The sequence below is a fragment of the Hirundo rustica genome, chromosome 1 (assembly GCF_015227805.2).
Source record: "Hirundo rustica isolate bHirRus1 chromosome 1, bHirRus1.pri.v3, whole genome shotgun sequence".
Lineage (NCBI taxonomy): Eukaryota > Metazoa > Chordata > Aves > Passeriformes > Hirundinidae > Hirundo > Hirundo rustica.
The window spans coordinates 91,404,637-91,430,712 of NC_053450.1; the positions used below are offsets into that span (position 1 = coordinate 91,404,637).

The 26,076-nt window shown below is 38.0% G+C and overlaps 1 protein-coding gene across 1 annotated transcript in view; it reads left to right on the forward strand.

Moving 5' to 3' along the window:
• The first annotated feature begins 290 nt into the window (after window positions 1-290).
• The window catches only part of DTNBP1 (dystrobrevin binding protein 1), a 63,946-nt gene continuing 38,160 nt past the window's right edge, over window positions 291-26,076 (forward strand). The window contains exons 1-6 of the mRNA XM_040079578.2: window positions 291-420; window positions 3,637-3,687; window positions 6,567-6,617; window positions 7,279-7,339; window positions 9,873-10,005; window positions 16,499-16,631. Coding sequence (XP_039935512.1) covers window positions 365-420; window positions 3,637-3,687; window positions 6,567-6,617; window positions 7,279-7,339; window positions 9,873-10,005; window positions 16,499-16,631 — 485 coding nt within the window. The 5' untranslated portion in view covers window positions 291-364. The remainder of the gene's footprint in view (window positions 421-3,636; window positions 3,688-6,566; window positions 6,618-7,278; window positions 7,340-9,872; window positions 10,006-16,498; window positions 16,632-26,076) is intronic.

Here is a 26,076-nt window from a genome sequence, read left to right on the forward strand (position 1 = left end):
ATCGCTGAAGTCAAAATCACTCTGCTGAGGGTCCCAACCTGCCAAGGGGCTTTCCTGTGGTCTTTAAAATAACCTCTAAAAAGCCACGACTTCAGGGATTCACACGCTGCTCAAGATCTATCCCCGATGCCGCCGGGGCTTTAAGCGCAGTTCTACCCTCGCACAAGGGGGGACGCAGAGCGAGGCGCTCGGCTCCCCACACAAACCCCGGCGCTCCCAACCCCGCCGGGACGCACAGGGAGCCGGGAGGGCGGAAGGACGGGGCGGGCTGAGGGGAGGCGGCACCGGAGGCGGGAGTTCAGCCGAGCCCCGCCCGCGCTCCTCCCTCCGGCGCTGGCCTTCGCAGCCGGGAAAAGCCGGGAAGATGCTGGAGACGCTGCGGGAGCGGCTGCTGAGCGTCCAGCAGGACCTCACCGCCGGGTGGGTATCGCCTACGGCACCGCGGGGCTGGCGGGGGGAGCGGGAGAGAGGCCCGCTGCCCGGCCGGGCAAGGAGGGGGGGGAAAGCAGGTGACCGGGGGCCGGGAGGGGCGTGGACTGCCACAGGGAGGGAGGAAGAGGAGGAGATTGCGCAGACGGGAGCCGCTGCCGGAGCTGAGTCTGTCACCCGGGGTGCCCTCCTGTGCGGGGACGGGCTGGAAACGCGGCTCCAGAGTCCCGAATCCCCCCGTGTTCCCTCCTGGGCTGGGCGCCTGATGGCGGGCAAGCGAGCCGCCCTGGGGAGGAGGAGGAGCCCGGGAGGCAGCTGCGGTCAGGGGAAGGGGGGAGAGAGAGAGGGACAGACAGACCGCTGTTGTGAGAGAAGATGTGAGTGGGGTCAGTTAACACGCTTGAATTTTTTATGAAGTTACCGACCTTCAAGGTTTCATGGAACAGCCTAATCCCTTGAAGAGCATTTCTGGGCGCCGCTTGGTGTGCGGAGGAACTTGCTTTTCCTTGGAGATGAGTTACTGTCACTTGGGAAAAGAAGCGCAGGATAAGCGGGTGGGACAGCCCCACGCTTGCGCTAGAAAGTAGGAAGATACTCCTCCTACGTTGCCTCACGAGGTTTATTTGGGTAGGCCCCGTGTCGATGCTGTTTTTAGTACAAGCAGGTGGCCCAAGTGAGTGTCGCTGGAAGTCAGCGAGTGGTGGGAGGACAAGGTCGTGCCTGTGCTGCAGAGGCTCATGATGAGCCACAGAGGAGTATCGTGTTGTAATCATTTACTTTTAAAAACTGTGTGGTCTTTGACAACGTTAAAGCTGCCTTATAATACCCCCGTGGTAAATATTTATATATAGTGAGGAATTTCTGTTCCCCAGAAACTTAAAATAAGTAGTTTATCATTACTTACTTGTACTAGTGCATGGTGGTCAAGAGAAAATGATAGAAGAGGCTGCCAATCAAACAGATAATTTGCTTACATGTTATCTGTCTCATGTTACCAAAGAGCAACTGAATATTAAACTGTCTTAAAAATACAGACAAAAGCATTGCTTTAATTCTGTCTGACTTTCTCTTTTGCTTCTCAGAGGAGTAGATATCTCAGTACAGTGTAAGGCTCTTTTGAAAAGGGTGTTTTTCACATGGTGAAAGAGGACAGTAGAAAGGTCATAACATGCCAGATCTGATGGTCATTTAACTCTACGTTTCCCTATTTACTGCAGTGGACTCAGTATATTTCCATGAATTTTGCTTTCCTCATGGTGTTTCAATGTTTTGTTCTGAAAACAATCCCTGATTTCATAATGTCCATCTTTGTGTTTTGGCAGCACCATTAGTGTGCCCTTGTTCCAGTGTCCTGTCTTTAAGCGGTATTTTCATCTGTGGTGTAATCTCTCTCTCTCTCTTTTTTTTTTTTTTCCCCCATCGGGAGCCTGTATCTCAGAACCTCAGTGGCAGAGGCTGTGGAAGGCATCTTTTTTTTTTCTCTTTAGTGTCCCCATGTAGCCAGGACACAAGCTGACCTTGTTTGCCCCCTCTTCCTTCCTAGACCATGCAACCTAATTTCTTGGTGTTCTGGATTACTCTGTTCTGCACTCCACCAAAGTGGTAATAGAAATAATTTTGTGACGTTGAGACTTTAGCTTAAAATTGTCTAATTCTCAAAACCCAAAGAAAGCATTTTTGGTGTTAAGTTGGGGCCAACTTGTTAACTACACATAAATGTTTGCAAAGTAGAACAAGCTGAATTTCATGAAATTGCAATGGGGAAGGTATTCCAGGGCTTCTAAGAAAATAATTTCACTTCCTGAGGAGTATGGGGACATGTATGTATCACTGAAAAAGATTAAATCTGGGTTGTGTGGTTTAAAGAGAGAAATTTAGTGTTATTAGCCATTTCTGCGGCCTCCTTCCTTGCTCATTTGTGTCTGATGTCTAATTCTGTGTGTACTGTGAACAAGGCATCTACATTTTGACCCATTCACCTGTTAGCAAGCTTTTGCAGGAGGAGGAAAAACAATGAGAACAGATGCAGAAGTGTGCTGCTGTTTCAGGCCAGGCTGCGTTCTGGGGAACGTGGCGGCAGAGAAGGGCAAGCTGCACAGCTTCCTTCAGCAGTGAGCTTCTTCCCCCAATGTGCTGTGGTTGTTGCTTGGCTTGGCTGTTGTAAGCAGCTCTCCGAGAGGGAGTGGAGACCTGCCTTGGCATGTCTTTTCTCAAAGTGTCAACCACCTGGTGTGCTCTGCAGCTTTGGTATTTCTTTGAGTTCCTGGAAAACAGTGGTCGAGACCGGGGGAGTGATTTGACTCCGCCTCAAAGCAGCCTGAATATCTGTCTGTGTGTTGGGTTGTCTCTCAGGATTACAGATCTCTCTGTCATCTCTGGAGGACATCTTTGGTTCTTGTAGTTCATTTCCATCTTGCTTATGTCTATGTCATTATTTCTTCCTGACTTTTACTGTCTTGGACTGTGCCCATGAAGAGCCTAGAAACCGAGGACAGCCATTGCCTGGGTGGTCAGGGAATAGCTGACAGGATTGATTCTCACTACTTTGTCAACTTGACTAGCATATACAGGTTGTCTGAAAAAGAGTGGACAGTATTGGGAGGGAGGGTTGTTTGGTTGGTTTGGAGAGGGATTTTTTTGCTTCTGAGGCGCAAGATACCAGTCAGTTTGAAATGGACCGTGCTGCGTGAAAGAAGCCTCAGATGCGCTCAGTAGCAGTGCACTGTGGTGATGCTGCTGGAGGTTCTGAAAGCAGAAGAAAAGTTGTGCTTGTGCAGGTTTTGTGTTGTCAGATTTATGGCAAGTGGGTGCATGTGTATGTGTGACTGTCATGCTTTTCCTGCCATGAGAGTCTTCCTGTAAATGGAAGACTCAGGGCTGGATTGGTTCTATGCAGGTCTTTAATTCCTGTCTTCTAAGGAAATTTTATCAAGAGGTGGATGACTTGTATCCAAAACTCTCCTTAAACTTTTCATACTGAACTGTCTGATGTGCTTCTGCAAAAACATCTCAAGATTTAGCAGCAGTGTCAGTGGAAATAAATTCATATGAAGGTCTCCAGAAAACTAAGTGAAATTCGATTTGTTTGTGAAACAATCTGAAACAAAATTAACTGTAATAGCCTGGAGTTAACGCATTGCATTCAAACAGTTCCTTCTCTGGTTTTGGTGTTGTAAATGTCTGATGGATTTGTGTTTTGATTTGTAGGTTGAAGACTTTGGGTGACAAATCAAGAGATGCAAAGAAAAGCAGGCAAAGGTACTTCTGAATGTCTTAATATATAGCATTAATATAAGATATTCTTGCTAAGGAAAAAATTGAAGCGGCTCGTATATGTGAGCCAATTGCAAGAACATTTGCATATAATTTTATAAAATACTATTTTGACAACAGAGAAGCTTAACTAAAGCAAATGCTTTGCTTAATACAGCCTTCATTGGTAGGCCTAAATAATTTCTAATGGCTGTCAATGAGTTCATAAATTACAATTTAAATGAAATGAATATGCAGTATTATTGTAGTGCCTCATAGAAGATTGAGGTTGCCGTACACTGAAATGTAATTGTTTACAATCTCTGTGAATCTCCTGTCCTAAAATTGTAACTCAGGGTTTTTTTTAGTGTAAAAACATGAATAGGAACCTTTTTTTGTGGAAAATATGTTTGTAATGAAATACTTCATCTTTCTCTTTCAAGAAGTTTTGAGAATTGTGCTGATTTGGTTTTCTTTCTTTCATTGTTTTGGGGGTTTTAGTCCTCTGCATTTTAGTTCTCTGCTCATTCTTTCAACCCATATGAGCTACAGGGAAAGACTACTTGATGTCTGTAAATTACATCTGTGAGAGTTACTTCTTAAAATCAGCTCCGATATGCTTTAGTGTAGAGCATGTTCTTATTAAAAAATACTGCGGAGATGCAAATCAGTATAAAAACAAGCCAAGTGCTAAAAATAAAGTATCTGAAATAAACAGTCCTAAGTTCTAAGTCTTGATGTTTTGGATATAGTTGGTTTTTAAACAGAGGACCAGTTGTATGGTCAAGGCATGAAGGCTAAACTAAGTTTGGGGGAAGGTCTGAATAAAACTATTTTAGGTAACTGCCTTCTCTGTGTGTTTCCACTCCATAATATTTTGGTTCTTCTGGAGTACTGTTATAAATATCCATCGCTTTTTGAGAAAAGCACCGTGGGTGACCCAATTGAAGTATCAGAAACGGGGGAATGCTGGAGTGGCTTCTGCTTTGCTGATAAAGTTCAGGGACGCAGCTTAGCTTGATTGTAAGGATGGCTGAGGGCATATGGATGGGAGCCAAGGAGAGGCCAATAAGGGTGGTGTTGCAATGGGAATTTGTCACTGTCCATCTGACCAGGGAGAGAATTATGAATTCTCCAAACAGCTTGAGGAATCCTCTTTATCATTAAAGCCCCATTCTTGACGGGGCCTTCAGCTTCCAGCTCCTGAAAGGACAATTAGTATGCAATCAAGAAGTGCCCTGGAAGGGTGTCAAGGATAACTGCTTGATGCCTCTTCATAACTTCTTTGGCATGCTGAAATACCCTTAGGAAAGCCAGAGCTCACCTGGCATTGACATTTACAAGAGATCTCAAGGACAATAGGAGCTGCTGGCCTTGCACTGGTAATAAGAAGCTGAAAAAAAACCATGAGATTGCTGATGAATGGGGTGAATTACAGCAAATGTAAAGTTTGTTGAGTTATTTAATGCTTTTGTGGCTTCAGTGACTTGTGCTTAGTGGAAGGGGTCAAGGAGACTGACCAGTAATGAATGAAGATGGATTGAAGATACTCAATCCCTAAAAGCCCATATGTGCCAAGAGGCATCTACTGAAAATCAAGAGGTACAAAGTCCACAAAGCATCCCCTGCAACAATGCAGACTGGGGCTGATGGACTATCTGGGAAGCAGCTTTGCTAAAAAGACCCTGGAGTTCTTGGCAGACAGCAGGCTGAATGTGAGCCTGGGACATGCCTTGCAGCAGGGAAGGCCAGCAGCTAATGGGGCTGCAAACAATACCCAGACAGTGGGATTGAGGAAGATGTTTGTCCCCTGCATTCAGCCCACCTTACGCCACTAACTACCCTGTCCACTTTGGTCCCCAGTTTGAGAAAGGTGTTAATATTTTCGAGCAATTTAGTGGAGGGCCCCCAAAATGGTTGGGGCAGGAACTCTGTATGAGGAAAGGCTGAGATGGGCAGTTGTTCACCCTGGAGAACAGGTGACTTCTAGGAGACCTAGCAGCAGCCTGTCATTACACAAGTGGTTATTGAGGAAATTGATGTGTGGTGGGAACACAAAAGTTGATAGGCATAAGGTGAAACAAGAGATGATCAGACAGGAAAAACTGAGAAAACTTCCTGAGGAAGCTGCTTTGATCTTATAGGTGATTTTAACAGGGGATTGCAATAGAAACTTCCTGAAGCCCCTTTCCACCTCACTAATTCTGTCACTTTTCCCTTGCCTTAAGGACAAGAAGGTTTAATTTATTTTTTTTTTTCCCCCTATTCAAATTATTTGGATGATAGTGCAGCACAGTCGTATTTGAGTGAACTTCCAAGAGACAAATTTTGGGTGACATCAAGATTTTTGCATCCTTAGAAGTTCTGCATTGTTAATATTCTATGACTTATAATAAGATATCTTTATACTTCAAGCTGTTATTAATGGAAGTGTATACATTGAATAGGAGACCATTAGAGCATTAAACTGGCAAAAGTTCTTTAGCTCAGTATTTATTTTTAGTGTAGAATACATTAAGTGCAGTATCTGTATTGGGGCACATGAACTTATGTAGTAGTGGGGTTTTTTTCAGAATATTTCTGTGCCCTTTTTTAGGTTAAAATGATGTTTACCATGTACCTTTGTTAAGTGTACTTAGAAATTATTTAACAAAACTTGGTTTTAGTGGACACGGTTGAAAAGAGGTAAGAATAGGCTGTCATAAAACAACAAGGGAAAAAAGCAATCCTAGCTTTGGAATATTGCGGTCAGATACACCATGTAATGTATTTTATACCAAAATTGGCAAAGTCAGTATCTGTCAAGTGCAGATGTGTGTGCACACATCTTTTATAGCAGCCTTCTCTTCTTTAACAATTTTGTACATTTGCAATTTGTTTTATAGAACTGTTCAGTGTTTGCCAGAATTTTCTGCTGGATTGGAATTACTAAACAGGTATGACCTTCCTTTTCTTTATTAGTGTTTGTTTCCTATATTAGATTAAAAAATCTAATTTCTTAAAAAATAAAAGAAGATGATCGAAGTATTGCTAATAGGTTTTTGGGTGTTCTGCAGTTAGTAGTGGGGGCGTGGTTACCAAATGATAAATGTGTTTAAAGCTTGCCCAGTCCTGAAGTGCTGTCACAGTAATGAAACAGAAGTTCTGGAGGAAAAGCTGCATTTGAAAGATGACTTTAGTCCATATCCTAATGCAGAGGGGTGAAGGAGGCCAGCACTGAGCCCCAGTCTGTGGTTTCATAACTTTGGCTAATTACAATCTTGGTGGTTTTTTTTTTTTTTTTTTTTTTTTTTAATGTTTTCTTTATTACATTGAGTTCCAATTGAAGGTTAAGGTGGTGAGTTGTCTTGTAAGTATTGCTGGGTCCGTTTAGCTTTTAATGTCACTTAGCAGGTTAAAAACCATGAATCACTTTTTCTTTAAAAGACATTATTTCTCACTGCATATTTGTGTTGGCAGAATGGTAAGCACTGGAAAGAAGTACACAGCTTTTTAAACTGTAATTTCTGGTAGTACCTGTAAGTATAAGCACAGGGACATCCATGAATTCCTTTGTAAGGAGAATGCAGTACGAATAGTAATTCTTCTTCTCTTCAGATATGAAGATGCTTGGGCTGCCCTTCATAAAGGAGCCAAAGATTGTGCAAAAGCTGGAGAGGTAAGAAAAAATAACAATGCCGCACATTCAGTGTTTTAAGATGCGTAAAGAATTTGAAACTAAAATTTTTGGTACCAGCATACAGGGTTAACCGTGGCCCTCAAGTAAACACTCACACAACCTTGTTCACACTCACAGTAATGTAAACAACGTCATGAAAATGTGAAATAACAAATAAAGTGGTGCAATGGAAACAGTTGCAAAATGATGTTGTATGTTACTGCTGTAGCTCTTTAAAAGCAGCGTGGCTGGGAAAGTACAGAATGTGTTTGGGGTTGAGGCGCCTTAGTGGTTTTTAGCAGGGCAGGGCTATGGCACTGACACTGCTGCCTACTCCTAGTGCACAAGAGACAGCAAGATGAGCTTGACCAGCTGAAAAGATGTGGGAAGTGTTTGTGCTTTCTCCTAATTTCGTTCACTATTCCTGCCCTGGAAGCAAAGTGACAGGTTGTGTGGTTTATTTGTGGAATGAAGGGAAAGGAAACTTCCAGTAAGTTACTGGTGCATTACTCATCGCCTGACTTTAAGTTTCAAGCCATGTTTAAGGAGCAGACAGTGTAATTAATGCGCGTGGCCACGATGCAGAGCAGGACTGAGCTGTGGGGTTCTCTGTCCTGGCTGAAACCTTCATTTTGGCTAGGTGCATCCTTCCTGGCTCTTCTCTTTACTTAGGGACTTCTCTGTATTGTTTTACAATGGATAAATAACTCACTGTGTATTTACAGCAAGAAAGAAAGTCTCTTATGTTCTTCTTTCTCTTGCCTGATGGTATGGCCCTGCTTTTCCCTGCATTCTAGTGAAAACCTTCAGGCGTTGGAGATGGTGTCCTCCTTGCCTGTTTGGCACGTTTTACTGCTCATAATGTTCTTCTTTTCTAGAAAATCTCTTAAATGTTGTGGTCACAATTTTGTAATACTTGCTATAGTTTGCTTTAAAAATTGTATTTTTGAAAACTGTGTGAGGTTTCATATATATTAAACTAATATAATCTGATCTCACATATTGTGGCTGCTTGGGAAGATGAGAATGAAAAGCTTCCAAAAAGACTTAAATTTTCCATTAAATTCAGATATTTACTTTACAAACAATTTAGTGTATGCATTGTTTGCTGAGTTTTGTTACTTTTTTTATAAAAGGGGAAAATAAAAACTGTGTAAGTACAGAAGAGTGACTGTACTGTAGAAGACCTAAAGGTCCACTTGTCCAGTATCCTGTTTCTGCTTACTTGTGCTGATATATAAATGTTGAATAAAGTGAAAATTTCAAGCTTTATTTGCAGCTTACATATTAATTGGTAGATGTTAACTACCAGTTCCATGTACAAAGATCCCCTTTTAGATGATTGCCATTACAGCTGCATTCAGTTATCTCAGGGCTGAAATGATTGTGGTGTTTGTCCCCATCTCATGGTAGCTTGTTCTGTTTTTATTGTTTGGTTTACTGTTTAACAGATATAAATAACATATCCCAGTCTCAGAAATAGACCTGGCTTTAAGTAAGACTGTTTAGTCTTCTGAAGTGTTCTATTTTTCACTGGGCTTTGGAATAAGTTTTCAAAATTTGTGTGGTGAAGCAGGATGTTTTTTTAACAGGGATAGGTAGCTGGAGGAATTTGCAAAAGATAGAAGTTGTTCTTTTAAAAGAATTGATCTAAGATGGGTAGAATTGGAAAGCTTTGTGCATTGCTAAGACTTTTTCAGTTTCTGCATATAAAGGCTATAAAAATTGAGGAATTCAGAATGCAGATAGAGCCACAGGCTGTAGTTGTGTGCAAGAGGAAGAATGGGTAATGGTATTAAGAGCAGGGAAGCTAATTGAATTGTCTCAATTATATATATAAGGGAAACATTTGTTACCCAAGATCTCTTGAGCCTAGTATTTTCCATAGGAAATATAAGCAAGCCTTTGAAGCAGTGTATCCTTTTCTCATTATATAAGAAAAGTTAGGAAGAATGAAACAGCAAGAATTGAACTAATGTAGAAATGTGTTCATAAACACTTGGCACTTCTGCAGTTTATCACAAAAGCAGAAGGGCAGTAATGTTATAAGGGCAACTTTTTTCTAAATGTCATTCCTTTTACTTTATTTTCTAGACTACTTTGCATGTGCAGAATTTTAATTTTTATTGTTAAGATGGAATTGGTATGACTGGCAACATTAAACTATTGATCTAAATATGCCCAAAATTGCAGCACTGCAATGTTGTTATTGTGGACTAGTGCAACACTGCTGCCAAAATTTCAGGTACCTCCTGCTTATAGTTAATAACATCCATACAATACTTCCTGCCTTGATTAGTATATTGAGAAATAACTTTTTGTCATATTTTTGTTCAATGCATTTTGATATAAATATTCCATACTAGAGGGGATTTTTTGAGCATGTCGTGTATTTACTTGAGGAGTGCACAAGTGGCAGTGCTGTAGGGTTGCTGTGCTGACCTTATGCTTCCAAATGTATTAATTATAAAAACTAGTCAAGATGCTCATAAAAAGGTACATAAATTTGCAATTAAAGACTTGTTTGTTGCAGCTGGTTGATAGTGAAGTTGTGATGCTTTCTGCACACTGGGAGAAGAAAAGGAACAGTCTGGTGGAACTGCAGGATCAGCTTCAGCAAATACCAGGGTTTTTAGCAGATTTGGAATGCCTCACGGCAAGCCTAGGTAAGTTCTTATAAATGTAACAAGCATTCAGGTCAGTACAGAGGATTAGACTGAAGTTCAACTGTTGTGAATGCTGTGATTATAAAATTTAATTTTGCTTTCTGTGGTAAAACTGTAGTTCTTAAAGAAAATGTTTTTTTTTTTTAAAAATTGACAAGTAGCAGTGGTTGCTCTCCCAGCAGTTAAAATTTTGTATGTCCTGTTTCTTGGGGGGAAAAAAAATTGACAAGTGTTTGAACAGGTGAAAAATGCTATTCTTGAGGTCTTACTAAATTGTTAAGATTTTTGATAATATGAACACTCATGTATATTGCTGCTTCTTCTAGAGTCTATGTAATTTTACTTAGTAATGCTCATTGAGGTGGGACAGGGGGAAATTGACGTGGCTATGGAGACTTTTAAGGCAGAAACCTTTGGTTGTGAGTAATTGTTGGTTCCAAAGGTAACATCCATAGTTTGAATTAATGTACAGGGTTAAGATATTCTGAAGTGATACCCGGCTTTTCTATAGGTGAATATTAGTGCTGCCTATTAAGATAGCAAACACCTCATGTTTATTAGGTGGGTGGCAATTTTTAAAACTTTACCAAAGGTTAACCCATTCAATTTGTTTGAAAGATCAAAAGATGAATGCTTTGGTGAACTAATTCTGGAACCTCTCATACAAAACTGTTGATCAATTGTTGAAAATTAAATTAGAAAAAAATGCTGGGGACTCTTAGTCTCTGAAAATCTCTACTATTGCTGAGCCTTGAAGTGGGCCAGCAGCATTTGACAAGCAGTAACCCTGTCTGTCCACAGTACATCTCTTGATGCTTCCATGAAAATCTGTATGGGGTGCATCAAATTAAGGCTTTAAAAAACTGCTATCTGCACGTGGATTTTAGGTAGCTAAGTTTCCCAGGGACTGTGCCTTCACTTACAGCAGCTGGGAAGCAGGCTGTGCTGCAATCCTCATGTGATTGCAGCTTTGGGTTGGTTTGTTTGTGTGGGTGTGGGGTTTTTTTTGTTGTTTTTTGTTGGTTTTTTTTTTTTTTTTTTTTTTTTTTTTTTTTTTTTTTTTTTTTGGTGGGTGTGGGGGTTTTTTGGGGTGGGGAGTTTTTTGGTGTTTTTTTGTGGGATGGGCTGGATTTATGTGCTGACATGATGTGAAGAAAAGGAAGGTTCTTTTCTGTCTTCAAGGACTACTTTCTCATTCTGCTATGGTCAGTGGACGTGCACAAAGCAGCTTTTATTCCTGGGTAGACTGGTAATAACTTTGCTATTTATTTCTGAAGCAAGGAATGTATTCTACTTTTTATTACAAGTTTCTTATACCATCTTGTTTAATAAGGCTTTATCATCTATGCTAACCATTTAATATTGACTGAAAAAAGAAATTCTAAGGAAATGGCTGTTCAAGTAATGATTTATTAAAATACTGGGTTTAGTATTATTGTGCAGTCCACTGGTAGCCCTAAGATAAACAATAGAAATAGAAAGCTGATAGAATTGCCTTTATAGTTCATAACTGCAAATGCTCTAAATCCTGATGAATTTGGGCTACTTTCTGATTCCTGATACAGTTTTATGAACTAGAATTAATCTCACTCTGATTGTGGAATTTCTTGGAGAGGTATGTCTCTAGTTATTTTTGATACTGCAAAAGTTGGATTTAAGGAAGCCTTCAGCAGCCTGCTCAGGGAAGCTAATGAATTTTGAAGTATACTGCTCAGGTCCTGAGATTTGAACCAAACCTCCTAGCTTTACCTTTTGTGTGAGATTTTAAGTAATTTATCTAAAGTTTCTTATTAGTTCCTCCTAGCAACTATGAGTTTTTTAAAATTGTTTTGGCTTTTATTTTTTCTTCTAATAATTTTATGGAGTCTATTTGAAGAGATAGGTGTAATTTGAAGAGAGAGGTAAATTTAAATTCTGGAGCTGATTTAACAGAAATTTACTGCAAAACTCCGCTCACTGTTTGTAGTTTTTATAACTCGCTGCTTCATATAAACTGTATTCAGTTTTCCAAGAGATGACCATTACTCTGTCAATTTTCAATATGAATGAAACATTCTGTTAAAAAAAAAAAAAAAAGTGAAAATAGAGTCACAAAATACTGGGTTATGCATCCAAGATGTTATTTGGCTAACCATAATTTCAATAAAAGTTGTTTCTTCTGACACGATGTGGTTGTATTAAATCTGTTAATGCTTTCATTTTGAAAGTATGCAGGGAACCGTGGCTACTTTTGGTAAAACAAATTTCAGATAATGGAAATGAACCTTTTTAGTGAACTACTTAAAATTGGTATGACACATGTACAGGTGCTTTAGCTATGTACTACAAGACACGTTTTCATTAGCAATTTATTATAAAGTTCTTTAGCTTAGGTATTCACATTATCGGTCATCCTTCACTTGAAGTAGAAAGTGTCTTCATTTGATAAATTTACTGTATTATGCAATATCTTGTAGCTGCTACCAAGAACTTTGAAGAAAAAATTACTCTCATGTAAAAGTGAAAAGGACAGTTACTGCCCTTTCAAAGTGCAGAATTAGAATCATCACTTAAGAGAGTTTTTATTTGAGGCATTGTAAAAAATACCTGCTCGCTGATATCTGGCATACTTAGTATGAAATGTGTTTTCATGTTTGAACAGTGGCATTTTGCTCAAACATCTGTTTTGGTTTCAGTAAATCAATACACACAAACATTGATCCAAATCCACTTTTTCAGTTTTTATCCTTTTGTTTGTTTGTTTGTTGTTTTTGTTTTGTTTTTTGTTTCTAAGATCAAATGTTAAAAATTAAGTTGATACTGGTTTCAGAAAGACTGATCTTGTATCTTTGCCTCTTTGTCTTTGGTGGTGTTTTTTTTTTTTTTTTTTTTTTTTTTTTTTTTTTTTTGGTTTTTGGTTTTTGGTTTTTTTTTTTGAAGTGAGGTCAATAGGAGGGTGTGAAAATTGATTGGGGAAACAATCTTTTGCACTGCTTAGGAGAAGTATACTTGTTTATATCTTGAGTAAAAGGTCAGTCTTTATTTCAGATTGTGTATCAGGTGTGAAAGTTGCCATTTTCTAGCTTTGCAAAATTCAGTCCAATTTTTTCAGAATTTGAATTTATCTTTTACTGAGAAAATCAGGGGAAATGTTGGGAAGATTTATGTAAAACCAGGGAATTTGAATAATACTGTGTAAAGACAGCTATGTCCAACAGGGAATTTTTTCTCTGTAGGCTACAGGGCACAACACTTCAGCAGAGGAGGTTGTTGTATTAGGTAGAGATACATATGTACAAGAGGCATACAGTTTGGTGCTGTAAACTTGGAAATGTCTGAGGATTGAATACACAAGGAAAGTGATCCTAGTGTACTAGCTATGTATATGTAGTTTAGCAGAGAAGGTGCTTTAAGTTCATTTAAGTGGTATAATACTAGCTGGGTTTAAGATCCTTTCTGTAGAAATAGATAAAAATTGAGCACTGGTAGAACTGCAATTATATAAAGTTGTTGGTTTTTTTTGTTTTGTTTTGGGGTTTTGTTTGTTTGTTTTGTTGCAGCTGAATTGAACTCTTCCTATTTATATATGTCTTTCACTGCTCATTTTAAACTTTTACTAATCTCTGCCCCTGTGTGGCCTAGAGGTAGAGGGAACATCTTTGATGTAATTGCTTCCATCGTTTCTGCCTTTTGCTTTTAGTCAGGAAATAAATGAGCTTTGTAGAAATGTCTTCAATACTTGTGTGTGGTTTCTGTTCTTCGAGTGGCTTGGGACAGTTCAGGAAAGCTACATCTTTAGTTAGTGGGAACCTATTTTCTGACATACAGCTGCGATTTAGCTATTCTAACAAATTTTGTACTCATACAGAACTACAGATAGCATAGGTTTCAGCTAGAAAAATTATGTGGCAAATTTAAATTAGGTGCACTTTAGAAAGAAAGTGTTTTCTTGATGAAAAAACCTGTGGTTGTTGAGTTCTAGGTAAATACTTTAATACCTGATAGCTGGTAAGCTAAGGAAAACAGTGTATGCTGATGGAGGATAATGCAATGTAATGTCATCTGGCCAAACTTTAAACATACTTTGAAAGAATTAAAACTAAGAATTAAAGTTTCAAATAATGTTGTTATATTTGTGGTGATGTAAGAAATACAGCCCAAGCTGCTATAATTGGAGTGATGTGACCCAAAGAACAAGGTTTGTTGTTTGGGATTTTTTTTATCTATCTAATAAAAAATACTGTTGCTATGAAGTGTGGCATACTGCTGTACATGAAAATTCTCAATCTGAAAGCAAATATATTCTTTAAAATCTGAAAAATATTTAGAGGAGATGGGGTTTTTTTAACAGCCTAAGTTTCAAATTGATTAAATCTGTAGTTTTGTTTGGCATTGCCTTTGTATGCACAGTGCATATATTCTCTTTTGGGTAATAGAGATGTTAATTCTCAGCTGTAGCTGGTGCTGCTGCAGTGGAGCTTGTCTTCAACTATTTTTTGTGAAAAACTATTTTTTCTTTCACTCCAGAAAGGAGAAAAACTTCTGAAACCTCTGTTGCGGTAAAACAGGATTGTTGCCTCCTAGAGAGCTCTCTAGTGTCCATTCCTGTTCTTCAGGAGCGCACTGTTTTCTTAAATTCCCACTAGAGGCTGCTCAAATGCAAGTGCTAGGAATCAGTTACCCTCTAGAATTCACTTTTCTTCGTCCTGTTTATTTTCCTGTCCTTTGTTGTTGTCTATTAATATTATTTCATCAGCAAATACAGCAAAGCAGGTGGTGGAAATTTTTTAAGTGGAAAAAACAGTGTTTGATAGGTACCTTAGTAAATTATCTTGAGTCCTGTTGTGTTTGAGAATTTTGCAGATTATTAAGGGAGCAATTATTCTGAAAAGCAAGTTAGCACAATACAGGTATTTAGAGATTTTAATGCACTTAGAGAAGTCCATTCCTTAAAAGGGCCTACCAATCATAATTGTAATCATTATATTACACTTTGACTACATCTGGATTTTGTGAGAGAAAGTTGAGTATGTGGTAAACAATGAATGTTCTACATCACAATATCTATAACTGAAAACATTTTTTTCCCCTCAAACTTGTTTCTGCATTAATTGCCAAGTGCCTTTTTTTGGTTCTTTTTGGTTTTTCTTTTCAATCTCTTCCCCCTTCCCTTCAGTGATCTGTGTATCTGAGAAAAATAATTTAGATAAATAATTGCTGATTATATGATTCATGTTCCCCTTTCCTACTGTTGTGGATCTTCCTTGTTAGGAACTAAAAAAATGGCGTTAAGTGAAGCTGAACATATGAATATGCATCCTAGGACATTTGCTTATGGAGTCTTAACTTTTGCCTTTTTAGGGGAACCACAAGGATGGCTATTTATAATGGAGCAATGGCTAAGGAAGTTGAAATTATGTACTGTCCAAGATAGGCTTCAAGTAGAATGGCCAAGCCAGAATGGAGCATTTGACTGTTTCCTTCTTTTGAGCATCTGCAATACATTAACTTTGACTGCTGTTCGTTTGTAAAAATGTGAATAATTCTTGCTTCTACAATTTGACCTTCCCTTTGGTATAGGAGAAGTCCTGGCAAAAAGATGAATAATATTCCTGTAATTCACAGTTTCATCCCAGAGTAAACAGCTGGTTAGGGTTTGGGAAAATAGTTTTTCCACTGTGGAATCTGAGGAAAGACATGAAATTTAGCATTAATCACTGTTAGGGAAAGTGATTCTTTGATACAAGGTTCACATGGGTTAATTCAGATAACGAGGGACCTTAGAAATTGTCTAGTCCCAATTTCTACTCAAAGCAATGTGAGCTATGAGATGAGATCAGTTTTCTCAGGACTTACCATAGACAAGATCTATTTGAAGTTGAGATTAAGCAATTATGTTTAAAGACGAGATTAAGAGATGTGTATGTAAAATGGGTAGAGATCTAACTGTAGAATTTACATTATGTATGTAAAATAGGTAAATCTCTATATTTAGCTATCAGTAAAGGGTCTGTCTTCAGAGCCATAAATAGATGTTCTTTTATATTACCATGACATCATGTGGAAGTTAAAATTCTTTCTGTATGCTTTTTTTTTTTTTTTTCCCTTCATTTGAATAAATTAAGATTTGACCTGGCTTTGGCCAGTGCAGCTTCATTCCTTGGATTGGTACCGTGTAGGAAGCACTAAACTAACAGTCTGCTCAAGAAGTATGAGTCCTGAATGCTTCTCTTCCTCAAATACAGGCCAATAGCCTGTGACACCACAATGCTGGGACATCAGAGTGGTTCAGCATCTTACTACAAGAGAACCTCAGATAGATCTCCCCTTAATGTGGCCCTGCTGCCACTCTTGACTGTGGGATTTGGGCTGAGATTTGTTTATCTTTTGGAGCCATTTATATGTGTGTATTTATCACCATGTTAATTATTTACCTTTACAAAATTATGTTTCTGTTCAGTTGAGTTGTCTGTCTGTTGATGCAGTTTGGAATTCATACAAGTCTTTCTTACAGCCCAGCTAGAGGCAAGCTTTGAGGAAATGGAGGATCATCTATTGTGTCTTGAGGAGCTATGTGAGCAGTGTGAATTGGAAAGATACAAACGTGTGCAGACCTTACAGCTGGAAAACTACAAGAAGACAAAAAGGTAAATGAAACAATAGTTATAAATATAAATTAGCATACAATATAAGCCTTTTGTAATTAAGGCCTCCCCTATATAGTATAATCCCCTTTATTTTCATCTTCTGAAGAAACAATAATCTTTAACAGGATGTTGCAAATTTGTAGTAGTCATTGAGTATCTTAGTGATGAACAAAGACTACATGTGGTTGGAAAATTATCAGGACATTATTGTTAGGATGAAATAATGTTTATCATTCTCTGCAAAGAACTGGAATAAGGGGTGTTGTTAATAAGCACAGATAAACTGTTGTTTTTTGGGGGTTTTTTAATCCCTCTCCTGGGTCATGGATTCCTTCTTTTGTTTTTTTTTTCCTCATGTACCTGTCAGGTTAGGAAATGAATTTTCCTCTATCTTCCTTTCAGTTCTATCAGTATCCAATCCTATAAGTATCTTTCACTCTGTATGAAAGGTAATAATCTCCTGCCATTCTCTTACTTGTAAAAGCGAGGCATTAATTCTTAGAATCAAAGTTCAATTTAAAGCACTATGGGTAAAAATTCAGAACTTTCAGGTTTACCTAAAAGGTAAAGTAGCAACACAAAAATATCAAGCGCTTAAATAACTTGAACTGTTGACTTTCTTGATTTCTGTTACTGCCAGTGCCAAATATAACCTAATATAAGGAGACAAGAAAATCAGTATTACGTTCATTATATAAATTAGGAAATGAGGAGTTGAATTGAAGCAGTTTGTCGAAGACAGTGTCTGACAGCCTGTTAGGGAGGGGTGGGTAGATGTGGATGCTGGCTGACGTGGAGATAACCAGGTTACTTGATCTGTCCAGGCAGGAGTACTGCTGTTAGCCAGGGGAAGCACCCTGACATCCTTCTTGCCTCCTTGATTGTGGAAGCAAGTTTGATGCATGTGGTAAGGTCAGAACAACTGGTTTGTCTCACAGTTCTGATGTTGATTAAGGGCAGGACTGTGCCAGACAGCACTGGCCACATTTTGCTTAGCTTATTTCTATTATTTTTCTTGACCTTTATTATCATTCTTGTACCTCTTTCTATTTTTTTTTTTTTTATTTTTTTTTTTATTTTTTTTTTTTTTTTTTTATATCACGGTCTCCTCCCAAAAGACCTATTCACCCCTGATTACTTTTTCCCTATTGGTCCTCATTTATTTTCTGGGGAATCTTACCCTTCTGTGGTGTTACAGCTCCAGTTACTGAAGGAGTGCTGGTGTTGCAGGTTCTACCTCCCAAAAGGTCTCCAATATCTTAAAGTTCCCCTTCAATTTTCTGTGAAATTTGGCTGTTTCTCACATAATTTCCCTTTAAACACCTGTGAAATCCAGTCATCCCTCATGGTGCTATCTGTGGCCTTTGTCGGTATCTTATTATGTTACCTGTCACATCTGGCAATTTTCGTGTCATGTCACTTTAGTTTTTCATATACTATTCCATTGTTGTAACCTCAGGCCAGGGCCTCAGCAATGGTCTGTAATTTTCCTGCAGTCTGGATTTTCTCTTTCCCAGGTCAGGGCAGTTTCATATTTCCTCTCCAGGAAAAGTCAACAGCAGACAGGCTAAATATTCACTTGTTCAGACTTACTAGAGTAATTTAAATATTTGAGTAATATTTCCAAAATTCCAAATACCTGCTATTTAACCAAATAACATGAGTTTTAAATGTGTATAAAGCACCAGATTTGGTCCCGTATAATTCTGTTTCTACAGTTTGCTGAGTGGTTCTTGTTCCCCCTGCCATCCTTGCTCCCTTTCCCCTAGCCACTGCTTTCAACATCAAAATAAAGTGTTAAAACATTGCCTGCTCTGCTTAGCATCTAATCAGTTTTATAAATAGTATGCTAAGCAAGCTACTTAGTGTAATTATAAGCTGATTACATTTGGTCAGACCTAGACAAAACAGGAAAAATGCAGGTAATTTCTGGTTGATCATTACCACTATATTTATTTAGGTAAGAAATTAACTGCTAGCTCATTACAGGGAGGACACTTGCCAGTGTAGGTGCTTGAAGAGCGAGCAGCCGTTGTGAGTGTGATTTGTGGTGTATGTTTGGAACTTGTGTCCTGTCTTCCTCTCTTGAGCGCTTGGGGTTTTCACTGTGAAACCAGCTGAAAGAATCAAGGGCAGGGGAAGAGTCAGGAGTCTATGCTCTCTCTTTAGCACAGAAATTATTTTCTTGGAGTGAGTGGTTTGGTGTTTGGAAAAAAAAAAAGTATTTCATGTGTTTTGACAATATAGGGATGAAAACTGAGATGAATATTAACTACTAAGCATGTAACAAAAGGTAATTTAGTTAGAAAGTCACTGTAGAGCTTAGGCTAGAAGCTAATGTATTTCAAATCTTTTGAAAAAATCCTGTATGAAAGACTTAGAAGAAGGTGCTTTAGGTCAACATTAAACCTATGAAATGCAACTTATGGTAACTGTGGGAACTTATTTTAAGAAATAGGTCTCTCTGTATTAAATAGAGCAACTTTATTTCAGTTCAAACAGATCAATCTTTTCCCTCTTGTCATTGTATTGAGTGCTAATATCAAAGTAGATTAATGAATCCAGGATGTTTTCCAAGTTATTTAAAAGCCTGGTGTTTGGGGGGATTGGTTTAGGTTTCTTTGGGTCTGTGGTTTTTTTTTTGTGAGCTTATCTCTGGAATTTTAATATTCTCTTTTTTGTGTTTAAATCCATTGATCCATTGATTACCAGTAGTGTTGCATGACGTCTAGATTCCACCCTTGTTTTCTCTGGTTAGTCTCTCTGCAATTGTTTGGATGTATGTTAGCATTAAACCATGTCATTTTGTTTCCTGTATTTTTTCAATCAAGCACAATTCTTCTTTCCTTTCCTTCATTCTCCTACTGAGGATATTCTGATTGCAGAAAACTTTGCATCTCTTTGGTCTCGTGTGGCAGTTCTTGCTTTCCCAAGTGCTGAGTGTTCTTTAGGAAGCACTGTCAGGAGCTCACTTCTGTCTCATCTTTTTTTCTGCCCTGAATGGCAGCCTTGTGGTAAAATAAAAAAGTTTCAGACCTGAAGCTGTACTTCTATGAAGCTCTTGGTACCATTTGTATCCATTACAGAGAGATCACCACATTTGGCAAAACAGCAACTCCTGATTGTTTTGTCAATTCAGCGTTTTGTAGAATAGCAGGGTCCCTATCACTGGAAATGAGTGACTAGATTTTACTGTATGTTATTTGACTTAAAACAATTGTCTGAATGATAATTTTTTTTAGGATGTCTTTAATAACCATCTCTGTTTTTTGGTATTTGTCAGCTTTGAGAACAGACATAGAAGGAAAATAAATGTGAAAATCTCAAGTCCAAACCTTAGTGGGACTGTTGTTTTTCCTTTTTGATGTTATTTAAACAAATGCTTTACTTGAAGAGAAAAGAAGCTCTTAGAATTTGTATTTATTCCTAATTTTTGAGTTTTAAAGGTTTATTTGTGGTCAAATAAAGTGTAACCCCATGCTTTTGTAATTAGTGCAGTAGGTGGGGAGTTGGACGGATTGTCATAGTTCTTGGGTGCATTGCCATGCCTTGATGGGGCTTTAGTGCCTCTGAGGGAGGAGAATGTATGATTTACTCTCTCGTTCAGAAGGGCATGAAATTTATGGCAACTGTGTTGTGTAGATTAGAGATGTGGGTGAGAAAATGCCTTAATTACTGTTGTTTTCTTCTGTAGACTTTATCCCTCTTTTTAATTACTTTGAGAACAAAAGGAACAGTAAGGGTTGTTTGATGTAGATACAGTGGCTTATCTTAGGCCTGAACAATATAAACATTTGAAAAGTAAATACAAAAAAATCTTCCATATCTGTAGCTCTTGTTTAGATCCTATAGCATTCCTCAAATGATAGGCTGGAACAGTACTCTGTACTGTGCAGCATCCTCAGTAATGATTCCCTTCCACCTGGCAGTGATAAATTTAAATTTTACCTTCATAACCCTTTCAAGCTTTACATGTAATATATAAAATTTTATTTTTATATGTAAAAAAGTGTATATGCGCCTTTGTTGCAAATGTTTTGAGCGAGTATGTTTCCTTCTGGTGTTAAGTGTACTCTGAATTATTTCTGAGACTGCAGCTACGTTTCATAGGTCTCATCATAGTGTTCATCAATGTACATTTTCATGCCATACTCTTTTTGATCAGTCTCCTAGTGGTATAGGTTTGAAGCTGCTATACCTCTGTGCAACTGGGTATCTAAATAAACATTTTTGCAAGACTGGATGCAGAGCTTTTGTTATCTTCAGGACAGTTTTCATGGTAGATGTGCAGTGGATGACTGGCTTTGTATTTTCATTAGGCGTTGTGTAAGTTTCTGTACTCACATTGCAAAGATGTTTTCTATCCCGTTTCAGGAGTTTGAATACAGCACAATCAGCAGCAAGTGTTTTCATGGTGATAACTGGCTGGAATTAATTTTATGGCCATCAGTTGTTGCAATTCTTTGGGCAGACACATGGAATGAGAATTCCTATTCATCCTAAAGAGACTTGCACAAGCTTTGGGAGAGTTTAACGGAAAATTTTGCTTTCTTTTTTTGTAGTTTGAGAGCTCTGAACTTTCTTTTGTTTGCAAGAATTCTTGCATTACAGTATTCTGCATACGCCAAGCCCAAAGGAGTATGCTGCTTCATTATTAGTGAATTTTACTCCCATCAGCACTCCAGTATTTGGAAACATTGGGTAAGACTGAACACCCAGCAGATTTGAAGATTGCAGGGGTTTTGGCAGTTTTTTCTCTTATTTGCAAAGTGTGAGTGTACGGTATAATTTATGTCACTTTTAACTTGATTTAATTTTACCTTTTCTCTGTTGACCTTTGCTTGATACAGAGAGACAATGACATTGTTACAAAGAGATTTGCTGCTTTCCTTCTCCTTATAGTCTTGTTTTCTTTCAAACAGGCAAATAATACTTTTTTCTTTGGTTTTTGTGACCTGTGGTTAAAGATTGAATGTTTGTGTTGGATCCTTTGTATCCTACAGCACCTTTTAATAACGTTATCTAGAAAATGTTAAAACATTATGTCAATCCTGCATAATTTATCTCTACCTTTATGTGGTGCTTGTTAGTAGGTATAATCTTCAAATCCTGTCAAGCTGTTAATACCAGGCATTCTTTGTCCAGACTTACTGTAGCAATAATAGGAACAGATGGTTTAGGATTGCCTTAATCATCATTTTGTACCCTCCCTCTCTTCAAAAATGCATTATTTATATGTGTAATTAATTCATTGTGGCTAGTGGCAGAGGAACAGGGCTTAGGTGCTTGTCATTACCGCACTAAAATTCATTCTCTGTGCTGTGCCTCCTGATAAATTCTGTGTTTCTTCGCTATGGATTATTTCCTGAGAGCTTTAATAACTCCACTTACACTGAAAACCAATTCATTTAGAAGTAGTTTAAAGAAATTTATTAAATTCATTCATTGACAACACTTCTGTGAGGGAGATTTTGCATTCCTGCGTTGAAGGGACATGTTGAGGATGCATGAAGAGATACAGGTTTTCTCTCTGGCACAATTGCATTCATGCTGCATGCAACCACATTGAGCATTTTAGGTAAAGATTGCACATGAAGTCACAAGCTCTTTTTACTTGTTTCTGTGAGTTAGGACTGTACTGTATGTTGCTTACTGAATAAAGTTTGTCCAGTTTTTGAATACTGTCACTTCTTTTTAATGCTTATGGAGAAATTAATGGCCAAGTTAAAAGAGGGTCTGCAGTTTTTGCACCTGTTTACCAAAAACAGGTTTGGAGAAACTCCTTTTCTTTCTAGAAAAAAATGATGAAGTTAATGGTGGAGATGGCCTTTGATGATGGATTGTTTGTACCTTCTCTTAAACTTCACCTTCTCTTACATTCTTTCTAGTTTCTCAAATTGTAGCTTCTCTTAATTTTCTACTCTCAAATTTCAGCTTTAAACTTTGGTTTCTAGAATTTTGGTTGTATAATAAAAACAAACTGGGTTGATTCATGTTTTAGTGACCCAGTAACATTGGAAACCAGGATAAAGGTTTAAAAAAATGTAAAAACTGCCAGGCTTTTTGGATAACAACAGGATGAAAGCAAAAGCATTAAAAACTGTGTCCTCTGCAAAATCCTACATCTGAAGGCATGAGCTTTTAGAGGGAGCTAAGCATTTTTTCCACATTTCAGATTCCCATTTGGAATGGTTCTAATGGTAAGGGGCCTGTGTCAGTCTCTTAGAAGAGGACAAAACTTGCCTTTAATGACTTTACTTCTATCATTTTCTTATGATTTTAAGGCCATCTCTGTTATTTTTTACTCTTCTTTTTAATGATAGTGCCTGAAAGTTGTCTCCCCATGTTTTTAAGATTTGTTGGGGTTTTTTTGAAATACTGAAACAGAAGTGCTTTCACTGTACCCTGAAACTGCTGAGTATATTAGGGTAGTGGTTGTTTTTGGTTGTATTTATTGACTTGATTACCAGTTAACTTTTGTAATTTCTGTTGCAAAAATTCGCTGGGATCAGTTCCATCTTCTGGATTGAAGTTAACACAGAAGTTTTGCTGGCAAAAAAACTTCAGCTATTTCTGTGTCTGCCTGAGTATGGAAGCAAAAAGGTCTCCATTGTAATATTATTGAAATGCCTTAGTTTTCTGCTCTTCTCTTCTAGTGAATAAAATGTCACTTTGATGATGAAGAATTCTGACCTGTCTTCAGTGTTTTGTCAGATGAATAGAAACCCTTGCCTGCGGTTCAGTTCCAGCAGCAGTTTATTAATAGTGTTGGTTTTTAGCAATTTTTCAGTACTTAGAGGCTTTTCTTTGCTTCAGTCTCAAATGTATTGCAAAGTAATGTAATTTGCCTAGGTATCTCCAAGGGGTGCTCAACCAATCTCAGGGGTGGGGAAAACAGTTTTGTGTCAGGATTGACAAAAGTGCTAATCCTAAGTACAAAAAAAAGTACTTGAATTATTTTTGTGCACCATACAAGTGACATAGGTTTTGAGTTCTCAGTTTTTTGGCTTTTACTTTTGATGATGTCCAGAGGAAAGTCCCAGAGGAGAGATCTCGTGGCTTTTTAGCTTACTAAAGCTTGAGTCAGGTTATGGAAGAATTTTAAATTTTTTTTTAATATGTAATTTTGAAAACTGTATCAGACATAACAGAGGAAATGCAACATTTCTCAGTTTCTGGGTTGGATTGTGTTACATGTCATAAATATCTTTAGATTCATTTGCTGATAAGCATCTATACTTTCTTCAATGATATTTTTTGTAAATAGTACTTACAACTAAACATTTATTAACAGATATAATTGTAAAATCTTTCAAATTAAATCTTCAATTTCTAGCATTCATATGCTGTTTCAATATTGACTTTTGTTTATATATGTGTAGTAGGTACTGACTTACTTTTAGAGCTTGTGTTATAAAATTGTTCCTAACATTAACTTAGGACTTTGTTGCTTTCTTATCTGCTTATTTTCTTCTTGATGAAATACAAACCTGTCAGTTCTGGCTGGTAACATTTTTGTAAGGAGTGTGGTGTTTCTGTAGTCTCCTAGGTATTTAACTAGATTCCTTGATGTTTAGTTATGCTTAGGAAATTGATCTTTGTGTTACAGTCCATTGCAAAATACAGTAGAACCTGAGGTTTATTTTCTTACTGTTGCTGAACAAATTAAATTCCCTTTGATATCAGTAACTTAAAGCAGGATAGTTATGCCTCCTGGTCCTCCTATTCTGTTTTCTAGATTAATTTTTGTTCTTCGGTGATACCAGCACAGTCTGTAGTCCATCTCATCTGTTCAGTGGCTAGAGCAGGGTTAATCCAACAATGCAATGAAAAGCCTGAGGGAATGGAAAGATCCTTGGGAATTTTTATCTGCCTTCTAACTAGATTGTAACTCTACCCTGTGGGACAAGTCATCTATTGTAGATGATTTGTTTCACCTTTTGTCTCCACAATTACATTTTCTCACCACAAGCCATGAATCTCAGCTTCTCTTTATATGAAGAATTCAAGACCACTGACAGCATCATCATTAGAACAGCATCATTCCAGTTACCGTAAAAGCTGGTAACTTGAGTTTGATGTGTATAGAGTTTCACACAGTAATTAAGTGCCCACTCCACCCCCCCCCCCCATCTATTTTATGAAAACAAGCAACTGGGAAGGCAGGGATTAACATTATTGCCTGTATGTGTGGCCAGGTAGTTTTCATGGACATAACTTCAGTGTAGGAGTCTCTTGGCTCTCAGGAAAGAACTTGGGGTTTGTAAATTGCTCTGCATACAGAACAAGCTTACTTTTGAAACGTCTCCATGCCTTTATAGTCTGATTATGTTAGACTTTAGCCTGTTATTTTAGCCTTTTTTTCTTGCTCAGAGGTGCTGAATTTCAGTCTTTTCACTGAAAAGAGCTATTTATATTATAATGTGCCTCCTAATTCAGTCCTTTCTTCTGAAAGCTTACTGTTAACTATGAAAGGGTAAAATGTATTCTTATATGAGTAACAAGCCAGGTTTGTTGTCTGTAACCTAAAATTTAGTAGCTGAAGAGGATATAGTCAGATGCCAGGTAGTTGTATTGATCAGTGGTCAGACTCAGCATGGGAGCTCCTTTAATTCTGGACAGATGCTGAGCAGCCCACGCTGGGCTTCTCCAAGAGCCTTCGTGTGTAGTGAGGCCAGTGGCAAGGCAGGCGAGTTTTCCTTCTAATAGTAGTAGAAAGGGTTATCTCGTCCATCTGTAGGGTGCATGAATGTTCTTTTGGGTGAAAACTTTAAAATCCTTGTGCATTTCTCTATGGAGCACTTTCAATTGCCTTGTTTCTTCCTGCTTGTCGTTTAACCTTTCTTTGAAGGCCACTTTTCAGAAACTGCTTTCAATTTAATCTTTTTCATTTTAATTACTCTCACAAATTGCTGTTTCTTTACATTGTTCCGAACATGAAGCTCAGTTCTTAATGTGAGGTCAGTGTATTCTGCAGATGACTTTTTGTCTCTAGACTCTTAGAGAAGACATAGGAGGTATCTTCTTTCTGTCAGTTAATCAGTAAATACAAAAACATTTATTTACTTGTAAAGGAGAGAAGTAATATACTCTATTATACATTTTTCTCTGTGCATCTATGTGCCAGGTCTTAATTACCCAACTAGAAAATGTACTGATATGCTCTTAAGCCATCTGTTTTTCCAATGTCATCACAAGTCAGTTTCTTTTCCACTTCTCAGTTTAGTGTCATGTTCTTACCAAAGCAACTGATAAATGAGATTAAGGATTAAAATTTTTAAACTTCCAAGGTTTTTTTTGATAATTTGACTTAATTAAAAAAAGTCTTCCATGCTCCTGATGCTGAACATGGTTTCAATAAGCATGTATTTCAGTGTGGCAGCCTCTCTCTCTTGGAGCCCTGGCTCCGTTTTTGCCTCAGCTAGCTTGAGAGACAAACCACAGT